Source organism: Olea europaea, chromosome 7 (genome assembly GCF_002742605.1).
Source record: "Olea europaea var. sylvestris chromosome 7, O_europaea_v1, whole genome shotgun sequence".
NCBI lineage: Eukaryota > Viridiplantae > Streptophyta > Magnoliopsida > Lamiales > Oleaceae > Olea > Olea europaea.
The window spans coordinates 19784598-19808610 of NC_036243.1; the positions used below are offsets into that span (position 1 = coordinate 19784598).

General features: G+C 33.2%; 4 protein-coding genes and 1 non-coding gene across 11 annotated transcripts; 1 reads left to right on the top strand and 4 right to left on the bottom strand.

Moving 5' to 3' along the window:
• Window positions 1-79: 79 nt before the first annotated feature.
• On the bottom strand, window positions 80-9140 carry LOC111397326 (protein disulfide isomerase-like 5-4). 4 transcript variants are annotated; one of them, XM_023024178.1, is made up of 15 exons: window positions 8815-9138; window positions 8150-8240; window positions 7839-7933; window positions 6750-6807; window positions 4785-4969; window positions 4603-4660; window positions 4406-4446; window positions 4185-4259; window positions 2841-2897; window positions 2006-2072; window positions 1645-1788; window positions 1220-1444; window positions 547-696; window positions 384-461; window positions 80-264 (listed from the first exon to the last, which is right to left on the bottom strand). In XM_023024178.1, the coding sequence occupies exons 1-15, from the start codon at window positions 8853-8855 to the stop codon at window positions 187-189; spliced, it is 1443 nt and encodes a 480-aa protein (XP_022879946.1). In that variant the 5' UTR covers window positions 8856-9138; the 3' UTR covers window positions 80-186. The 4 variants fall into 4 exon arrangements, with proteins under 4 accessions (XP_022879946.1, XP_022879947.1, XP_022879948.1 ...); XM_023024179.1 differs by having other exon boundaries at window positions 8335-9137; XM_023024180.1 differs by lacking the exon at window positions 8815-9138 and having other exon boundaries at window positions 6750-6799; window positions 8150-8233.
• A 2617-nt stretch (window positions 9141-11757) lies between these two features.
• Window positions 11758-14130, bottom strand: LOC111397330 (septum-promoting GTP-binding protein 1-like). Its single transcript, XM_023024188.1, has 6 exons — window positions 13615-14130; window positions 13323-13443; window positions 13128-13224; window positions 13007-13046; window positions 12851-12934; window positions 11758-12295 (listed from the first exon to the last, which is right to left on the bottom strand). Exons 1-6 carry the CDS (start codon window positions 13987-13989, stop codon window positions 12131-12133), a joined length of 882 nt encoding a protein of 293 aa, XP_022879956.1. The 5' UTR covers window positions 13990-14130; the 3' UTR covers window positions 11758-12130.
• Window positions 14131-17359: 3229 nt separating this feature from the next.
• LOC111397331 (protein LHCP TRANSLOCATION DEFECT) lies at window positions 17360-19407 on the bottom strand. The gene is made up of 2 exons (XM_023024189.1): window positions 19072-19407; window positions 17360-17763 (listed from the first exon to the last, which is right to left on the bottom strand). Exons 1-2 carry the CDS (start codon window positions 19366-19368, stop codon window positions 17494-17496), a joined length of 567 nt encoding a protein of 188 aa, XP_022879957.1. The 5' UTR covers window positions 19369-19407; the 3' UTR covers window positions 17360-17493.
• A 59-nt stretch (window positions 19408-19466) lies between these two features.
• Window positions 19467-19538, top strand: TRNAM-CAU. Its single transcript has one exon. It is a non-coding gene; the product is annotated as a tRNA-Met (tRNA).
• A 1544-nt stretch (window positions 19539-21082) lies between these two features.
• On the bottom strand, window positions 21083-23593 carry LOC111397332. Of its 4 annotated transcripts, XM_023024191.1 has the most exons (3): window positions 23531-23593; window positions 23334-23447; window positions 21083-22091 (listed from the first exon to the last, which is right to left on the bottom strand). In XM_023024191.1, exon 3 carries the CDS (start codon window positions 22089-22091, stop codon window positions 21600-21602), a length of 492 nt encoding a protein of 163 aa, XP_022879959.1. In that variant the 5' UTR covers window positions 23334-23447; window positions 23531-23593; the 3' UTR covers window positions 21083-21599. The 4 variants fall into 4 exon arrangements, with proteins under 4 accessions (XP_022879959.1, XP_022879958.1, XP_022879960.1 ...); XM_023024190.1 differs by lacking the exon at window positions 23334-23447 and having other exon boundaries at window positions 23480-23548; XM_023024192.1 differs by lacking the exon at window positions 23531-23593 and having other exon boundaries at window positions 23334-23473.
• Window positions 23594-24013: the final 420 nt, after the last annotated feature.

Consider the following 24013-nt stretch of genomic DNA (forward strand, 5'->3'; position numbering starts at 1 on the left):
TTCTTATTCAAACAAATTCTGCCAGTTACCGTAGCAACTGGAGCAAAAAATAAATTGCATATAGAGAGAAGCATTTCACTAACACCTCAAACTTTTCAACAGCAAAAACACTGTTAAATTTACTATAAAAGATGTCAAGTATACACGATCCATTTTGTTTATACACTGACTAGGGCTAATTTCTGTTCAAAAGTTCTTTCCCAGTTCAACTTTCTTGATCATTCTCATAGTGTTGTGCAGAATTGAATCCATAATCCCAGCAACCTAACACGACCAAAAAGTTAAATGTCTGCCTGCCTAATTGCACTACAGAGAGAAAAAGAACAAGTAAACGGTGCATTTAAGTAGGATATGCGACAATTGGGGGGAGAGAGAGAGCTGACCGTAAAAACACCTCCAATAATGGCACACACATTGGTAATGAAGTGTGAAAAGGGCTTTGAATTTTCTGTTATCAAAACCTGTTAATAAAAGAAACTAGCTATGAATGCAAATAAACAGGTCAATGCAATCTTAAGAGTGTACTTCAAATGAATTAGCTCAAACCTGCATTGGAGATAACTCAAAATGAAATTTTGCAACAGGAACATGTAGACTGTGAACCAAACTACTGTGAGCCGTGTACTCGTACTCCTCAACAAATTTAGAATATCTTGTCATCACTTCTGTTTTTACAATTTGAAGATAATGCTCGATCTGCAAAACACCAAAACAAAAATGCAGGATTATTGCAAGATCATAATTGTGCAATTTTGTCTGACCTTACATGCAATTTTGGTCATATGATTCTATATGAAAACCAATAAATCTGTTAAAAGTGTAGGATAAGTGTAAAGAGAGTTAAACTTTGGGTTCATTACCCATTTACACTGTGTAATAGCAAACCTAGCCCAGTTCGACCTCTTAAACATTTGTCAAAATTTTGAACAACATAAAACCAAATTAAGAATAATTTCTTTTCTTCAAGAAATTTTGTTGGGAACAAGGATTAGTTTAATGTTCTTCAAGAAATTGTTCAAGAAGCTAAAATCATTATTCTTACGCACTTTAAAGTCTAAGCTCTTAATCATACTTCCAGAATAATGGACACTTCTCTTTTTTCTTTTATGAAAAAAATACCATCAATGCCTAGGCAGGGATTTTAGGCCTCTTCTAGACCCAGTGGACACCTTTCATCTGAAAGGGAGGAAGTGTTGCAAGCAAGAGAGGTTAAGCTTACGGTAACATTTGCACTAGAATCACTTGGATCACTGATGTATGACATTCCATTCAACCTGCCATGGCTTCTGCCAAGGTATGGCAGCAATCTCTTCATATTACTCATCATCCTTGAAGAGAACTTCTTACCAAAAGAAAATTGGGAAATTATATGTGACATATTCATTTGAGAAGCATCAAAGGAATGGGCAGCTGAGCGAGCTGATATGATGAGGTTCCCTGGAACCTGAATGACAAAAACCATACTTCAGATCATAAACAAGATGGACATAATAATGAATTCTAAGAAATAACAATAAGTAAAATGTTTTGGGGCAGCGAGCAGTACATTGATCACCGCAAGGGGAAACTCTAAGCAAGTCTTTTGGTTTAGGACAAAAAATGTTTGGCACCTTACATGAACCCCAGTGAACCTAAATTTTTTACCTTCTTCACACGTACAAAACCCTCAATTCTACATCCTCCTGTTAATGGTGCAGGTTTTTTTGCATCATCAGTCTTGTTAGGCTGACCGTCTGAAGCAACCTCTTGTGATGCCAATGAAATAGGTGCAACCAAATTCTCCATTGTCTGCAAGGATAAAACCACGTTCACATTCTTGAAAGGCTAGAGATTCACACCAACAATTACAACATATAGCTAGCTAACTTCTATGCAGCATGCAATCCAAAGATTCAAGTAAGAATATCCCTCCCAATCCACAGTTCCTCCATGCAGATTCTCTTTTTTCCTAATTCTGTAATTTCTCTATCCAAATAATTATTTTAGGTAATATTAGAATTCTCACCTTGACTAGGCTATCCGTATCTCGGTCCCCATAATATGATTCATGATCATGATGGCCATGATTGTCTCTGTGTCAAAAACAACAACGCAGTTTAGATGGCTCAAATAAAAATGTCTACCAGCTGATGACCACATGACATATGTCCTCTTAATCAGAAAAAAGAATTATTAAATCCTCCGAGCAAGGGCGCTGGGAGGCAAACCCATTATAAACAAAGCATTCTGTGCAGAAAGTGGCTGGGACTACAAACTTCCTATTGTTACATGAAATTGTAGCCCTGCTAGATTATGGACTCTAAACAGAATAAAATTTGTAAAAATGCCATGATTAGCGGTAAGATAAAAAAATATTATTTGCTTAGGTCTAGATTGGCATTTTCAAGCCAGATTATATGATAGGTTATCCACAATCAAATAATTCTTTGCAACAATATAAAGCTAGTCTGTGCACGTAGAGAAAAGGCAGATTCTGCTTCATCAGGTATCGAAACTGAGAAGTACTCAACTAAATCAAAAACTTTGTTTCAGTAGTATTAAACTATATAATATGCTCTGGAGGTTAATGACTTGCAAAGAGACAAAAACAGAGATAAAGGCAGACGCAAAGAACAAGTCTCAAAACAGAGAAAAATTTTCATTTTAACTGCACCAAGTGTCCTTTTAAGAAAATGCAGATGCTCAATGTCATGTACTTGTGATGAATGAAATTGGAAATGAAAGTAGGCTAGAGATTCATAAAATCATAAACTGAAATAAACTTTAGAATTAAAATTTAAAAATAAAAAATTACAAAACGCATTATATAAGAGATTGTAAAAGATGCATTATTTTTTTACCTGACATTAGTTCCTTTACGGAAGATGCGAATTGATGGATAACCTTGTATGTGATTCCTGAAATTAAAAATTAAGAGATATAAGCATCACAAGAAAGAAATGCAAGAAAAGAAAAAATAAGAGAGCAATATGTTGGCACCTCTGATGCACTGACTTGAACACATATTTCTAACACAATACATGTCGGATATGCCGACACACCACTTTTGAAAAACATACAGAAACCATACGTCGTCGACACGTTGATTAAATTCTTTATCTATATAGTATAAATTTAGTTTTATACTTATTATTAACTTTTCTTGTTGAAATATTTTAAACATGAGTATGTATTTGTTATTTACTAATAACTTTGAGATAAAAAGTATATAATATTTCTAAAAAAAAAAAAGAAAAACGATTATGGAAGAGTGTTCGAGAAGTGTCAGTATAGATACATGTCCGACACGGACACCCTACCCTAATTGAATTGTCCGTGGAACATAGGTTGGCACCAAGCAACTAATTCAGAGATTCAGAAAGGTGTAAGGATTCAGACATGAAAGAAACTACTACATGCATGATGATTTTATGTCTTTGTTTAAGCTCCATTCTTTGGGAAAAAATGCATTTTTCAACAGTATTTTAACATCATTTCAACCATACATTCTTCAATAAAATAATATTACACTCCAATCCAAAACTTTTTCTTATTTTTTAACCACACATTTTCCATCAATACACCATTTAAAAATTCATTCTTTTCCCCAAAATGGGGCTCAAACAAGGGCTATATATGGGAACTTCAAAAAGAGTAACCAGTTGTATTAAAAAATACAAAATGGATAAAACAACTCAAGTCATAAAATTAATTAGCCATAAGGATTGCCATGCAAAACTTCAGTCATAACTATACTTTTTGGCACGTTAGAAATATACCAGCAAAGATGACCTATTTCATCTCTACGGAATTTCAACCAGTGTAAACATAATTCAAAGTATGTCAGGGAAAAAAAGAACATAGAATTAAACCACAAAAATGAACACCCGCAAATTGCTTAGACCTGAAAAATATACCATGTGATCAAATGGTTAATCAAAATCTAAAATTAAAACATAAAACCCTTCAAAAAATTAAACCTAAATAGGCAAACCCATTTCAAATCTTACACAAATTGTCACCTAAATATCCATACCCAAGTTCATGTCCAAGGATACCAACAAGTATCCTTCTAGTATGAATCCATAAAAATGATAGTTTTACTTACTGAAAAATAAAAAGAAAGTAATCATCGGAATCGTAAAGAACATATTTACAGATTTTCATACTGATAGATGAGCAAAATGATAAAATCAGGAAAGTACCTTCCACACAATTCAATTTCTTCAGTGCAATCAACCTTCCCCAGAAGAATGCGCCCATCAATTTCCGGGTCATATCTAAACCCAAAGTTTTTCAAGTGAGATTTTGAATGGAACAATACCATAGAAAATATCAACTCCATTTTCAGAACTGAGTGAATGGCCATGTACATAGTTTATTTATATTTATTGAGCAATAACAGTAGACTGTTAAAAGACTAGACCTTTCTATCATAATTTTCGCCGCTTTTTCCCATGAAGGTTTCTGGAAGGAATTCGTGCGAAAGGCAAAAGCATTAGCAAATCCATAATTGTCATTTCATATTATTGATTCAGAGCCAGAGTGAATAGTTAGTATGAAGGAAATTGAGAAAGCAATCGAAGGCCAACCAGCACAATGTTGCAAAAATTATAATAGTACCAGGCGGTTGCTCCAATAGCACCAAGGAGCATAGAAATTTACTACCAAAATGGCATGCCTACAAAGATGCAAATCAGCAGTACACAATATAAGTAGAGGAACATAACATTCACAGATGTAATAAGAAAATATATAACAGGGTTAGAAATTTGAAGTTTGCAAGCTGTATATAATCAACTTACTGGTGTGAGATTCTATCAAAATTGCGTATATTCAGTGTAACAGAACCTTCACCATATTCCTCATCATATTCCTCATCATGCTTAATTGCTTTTGTAATTGGTCCCGACTCAAACTCAGAGCCAGTTGCCTTTAAATTTGAATCTATTGAGTACTTACGAACAGTTTTAGTTATGTTCAACCTATTCTGTGAAAAGAAGACGTCTACTCAATAATATATATTAAGTAATATACACAGTACATATCAAATCTGCCGAATGGAATATGATAGAAGGAAAGCAATCAGATAGCAGAAACTGTGAGAATAGTATGATTGCTTCCTTTTAATCCATTTCAGATTTCCCTTTTACAACACAGACAAGAAACTAAGAACCTTGTCAAATAAATAAATAGTTGAGGGAAAATTATACTACGCCATTTCAGATATCCCCTTTCCAACACTGCTCACTCTGAAAACATACAATCGATCCCTGATTTCTATACTCTCCCAATAGACGACAATCATAGTCAATTAGAGGAATGTTGATCTAGACAAATCTACAAGTACATCTACACAAAGTTTATCAATTAATTCATTGGAGAACATGTTACAGCCCCAGCAAAAAAAAAATAAATAAATAAATAAATAAAATGAAAGAAAATAAAATATAGATTATACAACCGCAGCCACCACTCCAAAAACACTATTTCACACTTAGAACTTGTCAAGTATAACTTAAAAAGTTGATGTCAAAGTCAACAATTAATTTTAACCACACATTTCATCAACATTTATAAACATATGCTAACACTTTCATCAAAAGCTTTGTCAAACAACCCCTTAATGTATCAAAGGTCCATTTACAGATTAATTCAAATAACACTGTTTTGTGTTCACTATCATCCAAGTTCAAGAAAAGGTTATCGATTTGACATGACACCCTAATAGTCAGTGGCGGATTTAGGACATTAAGTCAGCTAAGGTGGTCGTTGACGGCTGCAATATTAAGATTGTTTATTAATATTTAATTAAATAATATTAAAAATTTTCAATCAATATATAATACACTAAAACATAAAAATCATATAAAATTTGAAAATATAATGCAATACAACCTAAAATAATAAAAAAAATATATATTTTTCAATCATATATGTATAATCAAATTTCAAGTTTTTTACGAAATTAAACAAAACAGTTTATACGTAAAGCATTATTAAACGGTAAAGACAAGCTTCGAGTTTAGCTAATGTTATGAAAATTTTTGAAAATAATGATTTTTAGAAATAGAACTATTTTTGCCAAAAGAAAAAGTGTTATTCGAACTCTAAAAAGAATAAAGAGCAGCACTTAGATTGTCCAAATTCGAATTTTATAAAATAAATTAATAAAACCTAACAATAAAAGTATATATATCATGGAGTAATAATTTGAGTTTAAAGAAATTATTTTGAAAACGAAAACCAATAATATATAATTGTTTAATTATTATTTATTGTATTAAAAAATAAACAAAAAAGTGAAAGTGCATAGAATTTAACCCCATACGTCTCACATAAAAAATAACCCCTCTACCATAGGAGCTATGCTCCTTGTTGAGCATTAGTATAATTATTAGTTAATATTTAATGTGTTTAAAAGTTAAAAAGAAGCATGTTGTTGAAGGGAATCGAACCAAGGTATCTCATATGGAAAGGCAAACACTCTTCCATATGATCTACATGCCATTACAGTAAATGTTGTACAATAACACACACACACATATATTTTACATAAATCTTAATTAATCTTTTTTCTCGGCCGATCCAGCACGGGCGGCGGTTCCCAACTCACAGGTGCTGGATCCGCCCCTAATACTAGTAGTAATAGCTCAAGCACTGAGAAAGTTTATTCATCCTAAAGTCAACAATATCATTCCCCAAGCACGTTTGGTAATTAGGATAACTTCTGAATTAACACCCTAAAGAAGCGAATGAAAGAAACTCACTGTTCCCAAGATGTCACTGACATCGATGGATGCAAATTCACAGGACAATGCTGGAAAACTACAAAAGGATCAGAACAATATGTGGTACACAGGTTAAAAGGAAAAAAAATGACACAGGACAGAAACTGGTGATGTCAAGCATAAGCATACGAGAAGCAGCAAAAACAGATTTGCATAATTTCATGAAATATTATCATTGGCAACAAATATCCAGAGTATTTCTAATACGACAGGAACTATAATTTGCCTAACAGTTATGGATATATAACTTCTTATGCATGAAGGCTTTTTTTGGAGAGGGGTGGGGGTTGGGTGCCTACTCCAAATCTAAGAAAATAATGGAATCATAAGTATCAGGCACAAGATGAAAATAATAGGAACCCAAACAGAGTTACCGGCCTTACAATCAGTCAAAGAAATCAAGAATGACTGAATAGTATGACAGCCAGAAAGAGGACCTGGGCAGCATTTTTTTTTTGGTCCAAACATTTCATTGTAGCTTTTGTGGAAAATGAATTTTTAGCCTTTTTTTCTTTTGGACGAAAGGTAAATGAACATTATAACAGAGAAGACGAGAAAAACAAGACGTTAATGAAAATAGCAAGTTTATATTTCAAATTTTAGTTTCAGCTTTTGATTTAAAATTGAAGAAAAGTTTTTAACATAGAAATACTTATGTTATGATTTGACAATGAAGACTAGAGGAAATCGCTAGTTAAGAATGATTTCTAATCTGATTGATCATCCATTCAAAAAATCCCATGATACATTTTTCTTATTTCGAAATGAAACTCTTATCAAAACTATCTTGCACTTTCAAAGTTGAACTTAGAAAATCGCGCACATTTACAGAAGAAAATTCCAATAAAACACCCCAAAAAATTGTTTTAATTTCTGTGGTACAATCTACCAAGGAAAAAAAATGAACAAACAATTATCAAAATGCCCCTGAATTTGATCATTTCACGAAATAAAGAGAGTCCCCAGCCTTTTTGATTAGTGACATTGTAGTAGTTATTTACATCAGGAAGAAGAAAACACAATGGTAGATGGTTTATGATTAAGAAAATTGAATGTGTGCTCTTATACCTAATATTGAAATCAATTCGTAAGAAGTCTCCATCAGAACTATTGTCAACTACAATCGAGGTAGAGGTGTTCACCCTCAAATAATCATTTAATTCCTGCAATATGAAGGCATAAGCACAAGGTGGTTACACTCCAGTTTGCTATGACAGTAGCTGTAAAATTCCTATAAGTTAAAATAGCAGTTAGAATATCGAGAATGAAGAAGACACACGGCTATTGCTATTCCATTAATGACTAACTTTATTATTATCCTGTGCTACATCTGTGCAAAAATCTACTAATAATGGACAAGCAAGAAATCAACTTCCTACCATTCCAAATAGAAAGATCATAGAAAAGGCTGCTATAAGTGACAGCCCAGCACCTGACAACGATGCCTCAGTCAGGTCTCTGGGAATTTTCCTGCAAAGAAAAGGGATTTTCAGTTTGATAAATTGCTAGAATGACTGGGCCAGAAACGAAAGCATACAGTACATATTCAAACTGTCCACAGTACCAAAATCTCAATTACTAAAATTCTCAGCATCACCCTTCTTGTCCACTTTTATTCAAACCGATCCCACTTTCAATAACATACTTATCAAAATGTGCATATTATCCAAAAATAATTCTTCCATTGTTCTAAATGGTTGGTCCAACAATGCCCCCACATCATGCATCATATCTGTTGACTGTTCCACTGAGTAACAAAATTTTCCACTAGCCTACAGCAATTCACTACTCTATTTCCAAACCCAATGCTTATACTCAATTTCAATCGTCCTATATCCCCTGTGGCCCACAATCAAACACCTAAACAGCACACATAAGACACAGTATCTGAACTACAAAACAAATCCTTACAGACAAAAAGAAGAGTTTTTTATTTCTGGATTTTACACGTCAATCACATCTATTGACAATTTTGTATTCATGATCGAATAAATTAGGACGGCAGACACACAATAAGCATAAAAATTTCGAACAAACAGCTAACCTGTAGAAATCCACAGATTTGATTTTACTTGTTGAAACCATGATTTTTGGAAAAATTATTAAGACAATAAAAACGTCTAAAACTATGAATCACTAACAGATTCGTAAAAGAAGGGGTTTATTCGATTTCTTCAGAATCTATAAATCCAATAGGAATGGATGTTACAATATGCAATGCAGGCGTTTTAAGCGGGATTATTTTGTGTCTTTAATGCATTGCAAATTAATTAAATGCGTTGCGAATTAAATGAAAATTAAAAAGCAAGAAGGTGTTGTGTTCATGTTAAAGGACGCAGTGGAAATGGTACTTAATGGACCCTACCCTCTGCAGGTCCTCTAAGGTACAACAGACAGCAATATTCTCGTAAGTTTTACACTTTGGTCACGTGGCGTTACATGGTTGGACAATTTAAAAAAAAATAATTATGGAACTGTTCGAGTTCGGTTCCGTACGATTTTGTACTATAATTAAAATTTTTAACATTTATAACAATATTTTATAAATACAACTAATGATATATTCAATGGTTTTGAAATGTTAGTTACTAGTAAACTACCTTGTTCAAATGATCACTACGGTCAAAGTTTCGGTCGGCGGAGGTCACAGTTTCGATCGGAGGTCACAGTGTCGGTCGACGATTGTATTGGTTTTGGAATTTAGCGAGGCTGCGAGAGTGAGTACGAGAGTCGAGATAACGTTATGCACTTTAGTGTAGGTGTTTAGGGTTATTTAGTGGATTAGATCTTATTGGGCCAAGAAATGAAACAATAACATGGGTAATTGGGCCAAAAATTAAAAAATTAGAAATGAAACAAATTATTAGGCCAAAAATTTGGATTTAGAAATTGTTAATTTGTTTAGAAAAAATTAAAATTAAAATAATTTGATTTACTCAATATAAAAAAAATTAGAAATATTCGGTTCTTATTCGATTTTTCGGTTCTTGGTCTAGGACCGAGAACGGAACTGTACCCGTCGGTTCTCAATTCAAATACCCGTTCGGGTATTTAATTTGACAAGAACCGTTGGGTTCGGTTCGGTTCGAGAGATTTACCCAGCCCGAATCTCAACCACGATGTATAATTATTTCGGTAGTGCTATGGGTATATTATGGTGTCCAAAATGGACACCCGGCACCTTGGCATTAGCCGAGGCAACTGCCACACCTGGGCCCACAGGCGCCTCGGCCAATACCGAGGCACCGAGTGTCCATTTTGGACACCAAAATGGACACCACAATATACCTCAAGCATTTTTCTAATTATTTAGCCCATTGAGGTTATAACCCCGTTTACGTAGCGTTAATATAATATTAAATGATAAGTGATACTAAATAAGTCATTTAATTTCACATTTTATTTAACACCTGTGTGACACTCATTACGTTGGAAAAAATTAATGGGTGGAATGGTATTTTTTTTGAAAAATGAGTGGTTGAAAAAAAATGAAAATTTTTCGACTTGCGTGTAACATTATTTTATGGAAGATTGTGTTGTTGAAAATAGGAGAGAGACAAATAAAATGTAATGTAATAAAAATTAATGAGGCTCAAATGGGGGCTTAATCTATCATCAAACGCCACCTAAACTGAGGTTGTAATTTCAGTGGAACTGCATAGCATTATTCTTGATATATATATATAGGTAACTTTATTCTATTTCTCTCAAATGGAAGGATCAAAGAAAATTTCTCTTTGCAGTATTTTTTTTATTTTTTAGTTATTTTGGTGAATTTAAAATTTCATTCAATTTATATCTCAATTGCAATTAAGTTATTAAACTTTAATCTACAATAATCGGGTCGCTTAACTTCAATTGAATTACGATCAAAGCATTAGTTTGCATTCCATCGAACTACATAATAGAATATGCTTACTTGACTGTTAAAATTAACTTCTACAAATGTTAATCATTCGTGTCAACATACTCGTTACATCTGCTTCATAATGCAGCCAATGAAAATCGTAAGTAGAAAATGATTTAATAAAGAAATTAATATGAAGGATGGAGAATTCTCCCAAAAAAAAAAAAAAAACTTAAATCCCAAAATAGATATACCACTATGAAGTTACTATGAAGTTAAAGTGACCCAATTGCAATTTATTTAAATTAGATGACTCAATTGCAATTGAAATAAAGTTAAGTAACCTGATTACAATAAATTCAAATTCGGCGACAAATAATTTATTTATTTATTTATTTATATTTTTATGTGTGCCTATTATTGATGATGAGTGTCTGTGTCTAAATATTTCAAATCTCAAGTTAATGAAGTATTCCAACGACGAAGCCTTATGCCCCTGTTTAGCTCCCATTAAATTACATTTCATTACATTCTATTTTTCTCTTTCCTATTTTCAACCACACAATCTTTCATAAAATAATATTACAGGTAAATCGAAAATTTTTCCTTCTTTTTCAACCACTCATTTTTTCAACAAAATAATATTCCTCCTATTTTCATTACCAAAAATGGAGGTCAAACGGGGACCATATTTCAAATATTAAACACGATAATTAATATTTCATAAGCCAAATCTCTAAAAATAATATTTCAACAATTATTAGTGCATAAACTTTAGACTTCTTTTAAATTAATTTTCTAAATGTGCTTTGCACATTGTATAATACAATAATATGTACTTCATATTTTTTTATATTTTATTGTTTAGAATTATATTCAATAAAAATTAACTTATTATACTTGAAACATTATACTTGTGTAGAAGCCAAATTAAAACTTCTATACGGCTACACCTTGAACAATATTATCTTATCATTTGTGCGTAGAATTATCTTACATATGTGAATATTGTAGTGCCAATCATCCGAGAATCGAATGTCATCATGAACAAAAGACTGAAAAGAGGCATCGATTGTTACATTATTTTTCCACTTGAAAAAATGAAAAAAAAAATGCATAATCATAACCTAATTACCAAAATAAACACTGAAATAAAGTTAAGTTAAAACTTAGTGGATGAAAATATACAAAAGTCTAACTTGTGCCTGACCTTACTTTTAGTGTGGGATCAAACTCTTCCCGCAAGAATCTAAATGGATATATAAAACAACAATTAAAAACCTTAAAGGCAAATTCGTTTTTCCTTCATACGCTTCTCTTCTCTCAATAGCTAATGTAACAAGTGCAATGACTAAAAAAGATTCACGTAATTATTCTCGTAATCCTATCCGTTTTATACGAGTGTTTATGATGTGGAGACTATACAATATTTACAATATTAAAGAAATTAAAATCTTTTCTTTTGTACTTTCTAGTTCGGCCTGTTACTAAGCACCAAATGCCCCCATAAATTTTAAAAGTCGATGATGGGTTCACCAATTGTCAGATTTCTTTCTAGAGTCCATGGCAGGTCAAAGAGCTTGGCCATGATGAACTTGAAGATCTTGTTCACATTGATGTTGTGTGTGGCACTTGAGAAGAAAAGGGTTGCTTTCATAGCCCTCGCATATGCCCTTGCCTGCTTTACCACATATATTAATAAATATTTATATTTAAAAGATTATAAAAAAAATAAAAAATCATATCATAGAATCATACTTAAAGAATCTCGAAAAAATAATTGACTAAATAAATTAGAGAAATACTATTCGTACAGACTCATTTGCATAGTACAAATGCTCTCACATGGGGGTGGACCCCACATGTGGACCTGTACAGACCCATTTGTACAGGGTCTGTACAGGGAGTTTATTCCAAGAAATTATTACTTTGCACAAATTCCAATGTAACTTTATTTTAAAGTCATATAGAGTTTTACTTTTGTGAATTTCAAATTTTGATTTTTACAAGAATCAATTTTTTATTTTTTGTAATTATATATAGGTCTCATTTGAGTCACATTAGTATAAGAATGAAAATAAAAAATATAGCTGTTACGGGTTCCATACAAGAAATAGATTTTTAAATATGGTGACTTGATGTGATGAATAACAGTCATATTTTTCATTTTAACGAGTGAATAATGGAAAACAAACAGGGCATAATTTTTTTTTAAGCAAACAGAATTTTTTACCTGAGTTACAATAGTCCATTGAATATCTGGTGGAAGTTGGACAAAATCATCAAACTTTGTTCCGATTAATATAGGAATTGCAGTCTGCAATTAACAATTATTGTTTAATCTTATAGGACATCAAATGCACTTCTAAAAAGTAAGTGTCGTTCATACCTGATTCCACTTCGTTGCTTCGTTATACCATCCAATAATACTACAGTAACACAAAGACACACCCATTAAAATATTTATTTTTATATTATTATCGAATTTAAGAAAATAAGATTAAAAATACCTGTTGAGCGTACATCTGCTAGTAAGATCAAACATAAACAACATTGCTACAGCATCTTTGCAAGAAATTGGAATTTGATCAAAAGAACTTTTGTCACCTGCATTATGATTTGGAAAATAAACTAATTAAAGAAATTTTAATTTAATTTAATTACATAGCAAATTAAATTTACGAATTATTTTTTTCTATTCATACCTCCCACATCCCATATTCTAAAAGCAATCCTTGCTCCTCGAACATGTAAAATTTTGTCCATTAAATTTAGCCCTTTCATCTGAAGTCCCCTTTTTTCTTGTTCATCCCCTACATACTTTATCTAAAACATTGAACCAAATGAAAATTAATATAAAGAAATATATATTAAACTGAAACACCAGATGATTTCTTCAAGCAGCTCATAATCGAGGAAGAAATATTCTCAATAAATTTAGCGTCGACTACTGAAAAAAATAAAAATAAAAATAAAAATAATAGAGATGATACTCACCATAAAGCTTGTTTTTCCAATCTGGCAATCGCCCAAAAGACTGATTTTTAAGGCAACTAAATCTGAATCACTCATGTCTTCTTCATAGCTACTGCTGCACGTAGTCATGGGGTCTTCTTCATATCCTATGCCAGACTCTATAGCTTCCATGGAAGACGACAACGAAGAATTACGGGATCTTCGGGACAATCTTCTGTACCGAATAGGCCTTCCTATTGAACAAACAAGAATTCTATCCCAAATGAATCTAAAGAACTGCCGGAATATTGAAACTTTGTCGATTATGCTCCACCGGATATTGACGTGGACGATTCTCCGGCGGAGTTGCGTCATCTTTCCGGCTGCTTCATGAATTCTTATAGCAGCCCCAGCCATGAAGGTTATATGATCTGGTGGCTTCTTGTTTACTCATGCTCTTGGTTAATAGTAATAATTAATTAATCTAAGAAGGTGTTATCATGGGGCGGGTTTTGACCCGTGTTGGGCGGTGTGGATAACAACCGAAACTGTCCAAATTGCCGGCTCATTGCTTTCTACGTAGCTTGATTATATAGGTCAACTAAGTCCCATTTTTTGACAAAAAAAATAAAATAATAATAATAAATAAATAAATAAATAAAATATACATGTGTGTGTGTTTTAAAACAGTATTTTGATATCATTTTAACCACATATTTTTCAATAAAATAATATTATATGTAAATTCAAATTTTTTTTTTATTTTTTAACCACATATTTCACATTAACATATTATTAAAATACATTTTTATGACAGAAATGAGGCTCAAACAAGGGCAAAAAATATTAAGGTTCTATCCATTAGAATCTATTAAGAAATTAAATCATGATTATATAATTTATAATTATAAATTAATAATCAGTGGACCACAGCATTTGATTGGTGGATCTAGATCAAGAAAAAATGATAAAGTTTTATATACTTAAGAATAAAGAAAAAGCTGCAAACCCCATAAGCATAACACACATATATAATTCTTATCCTATCTATAAAGCATTCCATATATAAAATATATTCATATTGCCCCTCTTTTTCCCTGCCAAGCAGCCCAGAACAAGAGATTAAAGTCTAAAGTACAATCAAAAGTTGTATTCTTCAATCTTTATAAATGTGAAAATTAGTGAAGTTGAAAATTAAAAAAAGATTTATATCTTGTATGTTTAAGAATCTGTTTTTGAACATATTTTGATAATTTTTTAGAAAATGATTTGTCTTGTGGGAAAAACTTTTTTTAAAGAAAATATACCTAAATAAACTGTTTTATAAGAAGTACGGGTCCTGTCAAATGGACCGTTAATCTACATTATGTTTTATTTTCGTCCATTACCCATCAATTCTTCCGTGAAATACACAATCATAAAGAATAAATATCTTAGTATACGAGGTAGGTCTATAATGATAAAACAATCGATTCTTCACATAGTGACCTTCAAAATAATTATTTCTTAAATTTTGTCAAATAGAATACACCAAACGCACCTCAGCCTATAAGTGTTGATAACTAACTTGAGGGCCTTGGAAGTTGGGTGAAGGTCCAAACAAAGACACCAAGAGCAAACCACCTAACTAACTTTGAATATTATTTGCTAAAACTTAAGGTCATGGAGGTTGGGTGAGATTTTTTTTTGTAAATCAGCACCAAACTCAATATCAGTTATTAAAAAAAGGCTGGTTTTATCTCGTTAGGACATCAAATGTTATAGTTTTAAGATTAAGATATGAACGTTACCTTTTAATAAGTAGCATTAGGTATGGTAATCTTCAATATGGTGTAGGCACGTGTTGGCACATCAAAGAAAGTTAAAAATCACACATATCTCAAATGATAGAGGCGGCAAGATGTGTACCAATTGTAATTGACTGATTGCCACCTTCCAAAGTAGACTTTTCCCCACCATTTTGCTTTTATATATTTTTCTGTCGTGTAGGCTTTCGTCTCAAATTTTGGTTGGACTCGTACTCATCACATACTTGTGATGTTACGGTTAATTTTGAGAGATTACTTACTTTTATAAATGATGAGTTACACAATTATTGAGACTCTTAAATTTACTTAATATTTGATTATTTGAACAAAATTTTATTATAGCATTGCATTTATATTACGTTTATAGGTTAAAGATCCATGCAAGATGAAGTTTGAGGATAAAGACCAAACGTTGCAGAACGGAGAACCCACGTACATAGTACCTGAGGAAATTAATGCACAAAGTTTTGTACAGAGATCTACACAGGAAAATTGATTTCCAATTAACAAGATAGCTGAATTTGAAGTTCAACCCAAAAAAATATATCAATCTAGAGTTGTGGATCAAAATTATGCGCGTTTGAAGCTTATGTACCAAACCTGTCCAAAAACTGCAAACTCGGGGACCAAAAGCATATTGCAAAATGCAATATAGGGAGTGAAGGTTGCAGCAAGCATAACTACAAACTGAAAAGTCACATCATCTGAAGCAACAGCCAGCCTGCCTCGATTTGAGACCTAATTTGATATGGGATTGCCAATTGGAATTGAATAAACTATGTTCGATTTCTGTCTATGGGCCTGTTTATGGCTATCAACAACAGTCAATAGCCACCCACAATAGAAGAGATAGGTGGGTATCGTCCTACATGGTGCGAGCGTCGTACTCAAGTCCCGAAATAGCCTCATCTCATTGAGCAAGGTTGGGTAATCCAATGAGGTGGCAGCTTCTCATTGGACGTCCGCTCCATGTAGGACTCAAGTATTTGTCCAGTGGTCGAGTCCAGATGGTACAAGGAAAGTTCTTTTTTCTTTCCAAATCTAATGGTACATCGGTCAACTCTTTTTCACGACTTTCAAGGAACTCAAAGCACTATATAAAGATCAAATTTAGGTCAAAAAATGGATTATGCGCCACATTATATAAAAATATAGATGGAATTCCACGCCAAAAAAAATTAAAAAAAAAAAAATCAATTTCTTGGGTTCAAAATTACAAAAGATTTTAGTAGACCTTGGATGATTTTGAAGAAGTGTCATCACATTATGCCTTTTGAACTGAAAATTTTGTTAGAGAAAATAATCAGTTGCAGTAACATGCACAACGGTAAAATACAGAAAGAAAACTTATCGTCTAATCGAGTCTCGTGACAGCACAATGTCGTAAAGTGAAATTGCCCGTCCATAACTGCTGCGACCTCCATGGACAATCACTCCCAGAATACAACAATCACAAACCACTTGTGAAGCAATCACGAGTGATTTTTTCAGAACTCTCAATTGTATTCTAGAATATATGTAAAAACCCCAGTATAAGAAATTCAGAATATGAAAATGAAGGATTGGTGCAAAATGATTTTTTCGTTTTTTTTTATGTATGTTTTTCCCAGAACGAGATATGAGTTTATATAGGCAAGATCGAAGTAACAATCTTCATCATGATCAGAGAGTAATGCAGAATTTTAATGACTGAGTAGTGGGTATTTTAATGATTGTAAGTGGGTTGTTACAAAAACAAATGGTCAGAAAATACTGGCTAGTTTGACCCATTAAATAATAAAATAAAATAAAATTTATTTTAGTCATGGAAGCTCAAGGTCCCAATCAGGACTTTTTAATAATTGCGTGGGAAGTAATCCGAACCCCTGACATTCCACACATATGCCACATTTCCTACCACTTGAACACTTCATCTAATTTGATTATTTCTTTCACATTTTATATTTATGGTATAATTATATCGTTTTAAACATATAACAATCCCCCATATGAAAGAAATAAGATAAATGAAAATATTACTTTGTAGTACGGTAGAAATCATACAAGCTTAGGTGTCTATTGACTTGAACCTTGGTTTTGCATATTCTATCGAGCTTACTAACTGTAGAGTGAACTATGTCTTGAACTCTACAATCATAGTTGCAAATCCAAGAATGAAGTCCTTGATTTCATCACTTGCTGCCTTTTCAAGGGCACTACAGCCTTCTGAATCTTTGACAGTGTAATCAGCTCCAGCTCTTAGCAATTCTTCAATCTTCGGCTTGTCGCTCTCCGAGGCTGCCATCATCAGCAAGATGTCGACTGGGTGGATGTTTTGATTCAAAAGGGCCTCCATCTTATCATATGTACCCTCCACAGCTAGCATGCCCATATAATTGAAATACTGCTTAAGACAGATATTATTGTCATCAAAATTCTCCCAGTCCATTAACTACTCATCACATAAATGACTATTTCAAGATTCACTGAAGAGTTAAAACTAGCAAAGTGATCAAAATTTAAACAAGAAGCAAGACTTCCGTATACTTGACAATGTTCTGCCATTTCAGTTGCCATGGCGCAAGAAGACACCTTTCATATGGCAAATTATACTGTCATGTAATGCATAGATTTTTAACTGCGCCCCTTAATCAACTGAAAGCCCATGGTACAATTTCTATCATGACTTCTTATCTAAGCAAATCAAGCTACAGTTATAGAGCGAACTTCCTCAACAAATTATTAAACGTCTAAAACCAGCACCTGCCTATCTTTCTACCAAAACCATTTTCAACTTCTTTACCGCAACAGCAGGCTAATCAAAATTAGTTTCCTAATGCAAACAAACTTTCACCATTTCTTTTATAATTCTGTTCTATATTTCTATATTATCTGTTTCAAGCGCCATACAAACACCAATACATACCTTAATTTCACTGATACTAATGACTAAATCCACTTCATATATCTAATGGGCAATTTGATAGAATCCATAGCATCATAAAATTTTGCAGAGATTTTTCGGAAGTACTTATTGTTACATAAAACCTCAAGAACTTAGACAAAAGCAATCGTGATATTACTTTACAACAAAATGTGACTCAAATCTAAAATTTTAGCACTGACTCTGCGACTCTGCTCAAAGTATTAACCTATCATAAACAGGGTAAATAGAAAATTATCCCTTTCAGTTTCAAATTCTTAATATCACCCTGTGATCAGTCCCCTAACCACCTATTTTTATTTAAATCAAAAGCTTGTTAATTACCCCCAGCTCCAACCTAGCCAAATAGTGTTAATCTTTCTAATATCTGTAGCCTTTGTCTTCTTACAATGTAATAAGGATATAAAAGTTACTTTCACACCCCAAAAATTATCAACTATCAAGGCATGGTAGATGAACCAAATTACAAGGGACTAGCAATAGAAATTCAAAACCATACAGGTTTCATCTCAATTTCCCTGTAGAATATAAACAGGAAACACTAATAAGATCCAGTAAAAGTTTAGAAACAAATTGCGGAGGCAAGCACATCATAATGGCTTCAGTGGTTGAACTAAAAATTCAGCTAAAGGAAAAATCTTTTCAATTTAAGCTCTAGAATAATTGTACCTGAGCTAATAGATATAGCTCACATATCCTACATACATTACCAAAAACTAGTTAAATAGCTATCAAAAATTCCTAGAATAGAATGGGATAAGCGATTACCTGTTCAACATCGTCACGGTCATAATCATCACGGGTCTGGCTACCGTAAATTCCGGCACCTTCAGCATCAACTCCATTTTTGCCAAACCTGAACCAGCACGTGGTTCTTGAACCAGAGCTTGGGCCAAGTCTTGTTGTGGGTCTGAACCATCCTAGAGTTTTCGTTCTTGGGCTACCCAGAAACTTAGAATTGAGCTTCGAGAAATATGCAGTAGACCCAGTTGAGGAAGATGAAGAAGAATTAGTGGGTATTGATAGGAAGAAAGTTAGCTGGAGAGTACTTGAAATTGTGGCCATTTTTCAGTTTCAGACACGCTCGATCCAGGTAGCAGCCTTATCATTGGCATGAACATATTTATAGATTTATAAATATAGAGCTAAACATTGTCCAACAGATCAGAGTGGCGCAGCGGAAGCGTGGTGGGCCCATAACCCACAGGTCCCAGGATCGAAACCTGGCTCTGATAAGGGAGCAAGCTTCTCTTCCCACTCAACTTTTTTTTTAATTTTTTTTATTGATTACATTTTTGTTTCTTCAATTAAATAAACCCTTTTCATGAAAGAATAAAAAATATATGTTTATTAATTGATAATTAATTGGGAAAAAAAAACTTCTTTATTGAACCAAAATTTAAGATATTTTTAAATAAAACAATGGATTATTACGCCTTTTCAAATTGTATAAAAAGTATTTACTATTTTTATAGTTTTATTAAAAAAAAAAAAAAGGGAGTATGGTTGTTGTAAATCCAGTTAATTCAGAGATAATTCTTGTACATATGATTTCTATGGCTAAATGGCAAAGTGTAATTCTATTTAGTTTAAACATTGTAAAAAGACTCGTAAAAAAATAACATAGTAATATTAATAATATACCAAAATCCAAACTATTGGATAGAGCTGAACAAAACTCCCTAATCGAATCAAACGGTTCTTCCTAAATTAAATACCCGAACGGTATCTGAATCTAGAACTGATGGGTTCGATTCGATTCTCAGTTCTAGATCAAAACCCTAAAAATCGAATCTCCCTAATTTTTTTAATTAATTTATTTTAAATAAGTAAAATTATTTTATTTTTTCTAAATAAATTTGTTAACTAGTTAATTTAGTTCAAACAAAAAAAATATGATTTTCATATATCTAATTTTCAATTCAAAGTCAATTTAATCAAATTGATTTAAGTTTTATCTAAATCTGTCACTCTACTATAATGTCGTTTCTACCGTTCTAGAGAAATCGAATTAAAACTCGACAACGCCTATCTTAATTATTTTAAGCTCACTATCTTCATTTTCATGTGATTTTAATAATCAAATCTATAAAGAGCACAGTAAAGAGAGACGCAAAAGACACATAAAATTGGACTACGTTATTTTGTAAGAGCTAAAATTGAATATATCATTAATTGAATTAGTGTAACTTTAAAAAAAATTAAAAAATTAATTATAATACGGAACCTAAGAACCGAATGGAAACGAACGATTCCATAATTAAATTTAAACCTGACTGTTCCACTTACTAAGCCCCGTTTGTTTCCTATTATTTGCCCATTAAAATGAAAAATATGACTGCTATCCATCATATCAAACCACAATATTTGACTTTCTATCTCTTGTGCAGGGCCCATAACGGCTATATTTTTCATTCTCATTTTTACGTTAATGTATACCAAACGAGGCCTAAATACCTGAGAATTTCTCGAATCGGTTCTTGTTAGAACCAAATGGAACCGGACCATGTCCAACCTAGTATTGGAGCCTGGATCCAACCGGTTTAACACCTCTAGACCCACGACCATTTACGTGTGGTGCAAAAAGGGGAAACTCAGAATTTTGATTCTTGTAGTACCTTCAAATTATTACCTCAGGCTCATTCTATATTTTTTCCATGGTCGATGATAGAAGGCACAGCGCAAAAAATCTATGCAGCTTCAAAATTTTAGGTTTTAACTGGACAAGAAGTCAAGGAATAGTGCAGGAAAGTAACTTAAATAGATGAATGCAGATAAATTCAGTGACTACATAACCACACAATGCTGCCTATTCTCCATTTCAGATAAAGAATACAAGTTAAAAATTTCATACAAAAGCCTAAGGGATAGGATCTAATCATGATCCCAATTACTATAAGGGAATCCCCTACCAATAGAAGATACAAAACCACATCTTCTACCACACCCTCTACTTACACTCCTATCCTATACATGATAGTGCACAAATTCAAAGAAGTTGGCTCGACGATTCTCGAGCAAGTGGCTTGAAAAATTAACTACATCAGATTGGCATTGTTTGATCTCCAGAATGCAAGAAATGGGGTACCTTAGCAGGCTAGAATTAGGCCGTCAAAGTAGCTCTTCACACAACTTGGCTTCTACGGGTGACTCTGCAAAACTAAAGCTTGGATCGGTGGTCATGGTTAAAAACCAAGCACACGTTATATTGTGGAGTTTGCAGTAAGCAATTGGGCCAATCACTTTTCTTGATTCACTAATAGGATGCTGAAGGCTGATCTTGAAAGTTTGCACTATTAGACAGTGCTTTCAGTTAGTTTCGAGAAACCAAGCTTCTTTAAACGATTCCGTATAGGGTTTACCCACGTACTATTTGGATTCCCACATGTTATGTCCACGACTTCAACCATGCCAGGCCGCTTTTTGACAGGTTTTTGCCTTACAGGAGTTCCATCCATGGGTACATTATCAGCTTTTAGCATCGGAATTCGATGAGTTCCAGTGTGCCTTTTCCTGGTAACTTCGGGGGCTTTATGATTTTTGTTGCTGCTACTAGCTTCACCCACTGACATTCTAGATTTCGGCCTTCTCGGAGTGCTGTCACCGGAGCATACTGAGGAAGAAACTGGAGGAGAATCATTTCCAAACGACACTGGAATCTGAGATGAAAATTTACCGGATTCTAATTCCCAAGACATGAGGGCACTGATTTTTCCAGTGGTTCCTACTTTAATGGATCCTCCTCCACCCTTGATAGCTTCTAATTTCTGAACCATAGCTTTTCCCATCTACATGTAAAGATCAAGATAATCCTTTCAAGTTTTAACAGGTGAACTTGCTTAATTGCTAAAGCTAATTTAAACGTTGGATCAAATCAATCGAGGAAGTGTAAGCAAGCACGCAAATGTAGCAAATCTAAGTTTGTACGTAGCAAATCTCTTGCATTCTTGTTCCCAAGTTTTGAGGGCAACAGATGCAAGTTCCTCAGAATTGTTGATGCTCTCAAAGGACCTCTAGTCCAAAAGCATGTTTGAGAAGTGTTTATAGACGGTTTAAATTACAAATGGATAAAAATGAGTGCTTGTGGGTCCCTTGAAATGAACGGATAAAAAGTAGCTAAGGTGTTTATTAATAGTTTATATATGAGCCAAACATAGGCTAAGATAAAGCAGAGAATAACCAAACAGTAAAGCTCACCATAACAATTATAGAGATAGCATTCTAGTTACAGCCTTACAGAATTTATAGTAAGCAGAGGATAGAACCATATTAAGAACAAAAAGCACCTATTTGACATTGCTGGAGCCCTAAAAGATTTAAACACGAGTGATTCTAGGCTTTGTCGTTTAAAATTCAACGTAATGTAACCAACTTCTTCACCAAATGTATAAATTAGTGACTTTTTTAATCTCAAACTATGATATAAACTCGTGATTTACCAGTATGTTATGCCATCTTGAAAAATCATACTACTTTTTGTACCGTTCAGAGAAGGACTGAGCGAACTTGGACTTTGATCCTGTATTCATAAGCCTGCGTTAAGACTCTGCTTTATCAATCAACAATATTAGGCTCCAGTTGTTATACAGCTCGGTTTACAATGAAAGTTATTATTGGTTCCTAAACCCGCTGAAACAAATTCATGAACTCGCTCTCTAAAAATTGAACACTTTCATCTTAAAAACTATGTCTTCAGGCATCACCACACCACCATCTAGGCAACCGCCAGGGACTAAAACAGCTTTTCATTTAGAGCAGACTCTCAGCAAATAGTTCATCTCAAGATCATTTACAGGTTTAACTAGCACCACTACTTATTTACAGCAGCAACAAAGAATGCAGATAGAATCTTGGGCATAAAATTAACAAGAATCTAACTATAAGCAAATAGTACAATAGTTGAATGGAAGAAAGATCAAAATCCAATAACAAAAATTATAAAGATATATAACAATAATCAATAATGACAACCCATCCGTTGATCCCCCCCCCCCCGCCCCCACAAAAAAGGACTGACAGTAGAAGATTACCCAAAAAATAAAGCCTGGATCTTCAAAGAGAAAATTCTATGAAAAGGGTTAGGAAGAGAGGGTTTAGATGATACGAAGCCCACAAAGTAAGGATAAGATTGAAGTCTTCAAAACCTGAATATTCAAAGAGAAATAAATTACATTACCATCTTCACATCACTTCCATAACTCTACTCCAAGATTAATAAATTGTTTACCTGTTTAATCTAGCTCACAATGGAGCTCGGGCAAGATCTGACTAAAATACTGCCCTTGTTTGATCACCATTTTTTTAAGACAGTGTTTTGACGTAATTCTAATCACATATTTTTTAATAAAATAATATTATACGTAAATTTAAAATTTTTTCTTATTTTTTAACCACACATTTCACATCAATACACTATTCAAAAATTCATTTTCCCCTTCAAAATGGGGCTTAAACAATTATCAGCTTGTTTGGGAGCGATTTTTTGCCCCAAAAAATTGATTTTTTAACCGTTATTTTACTATTCCAGCCGTCATATTTGACTTTTTCTCTCACAGGTGGACTCCACTTTTCTCCTAACGGTCAAAAAATTAATTCTCAAAATCACTCCCAAACAAACTCTATATTTTCTATGGATGAAGCTCTCCTCAACCCCTTCTTGGCCCAATTTGCTTATTGATGCCTTGTTTGGTCCTCATTTTTTTCAAAATAC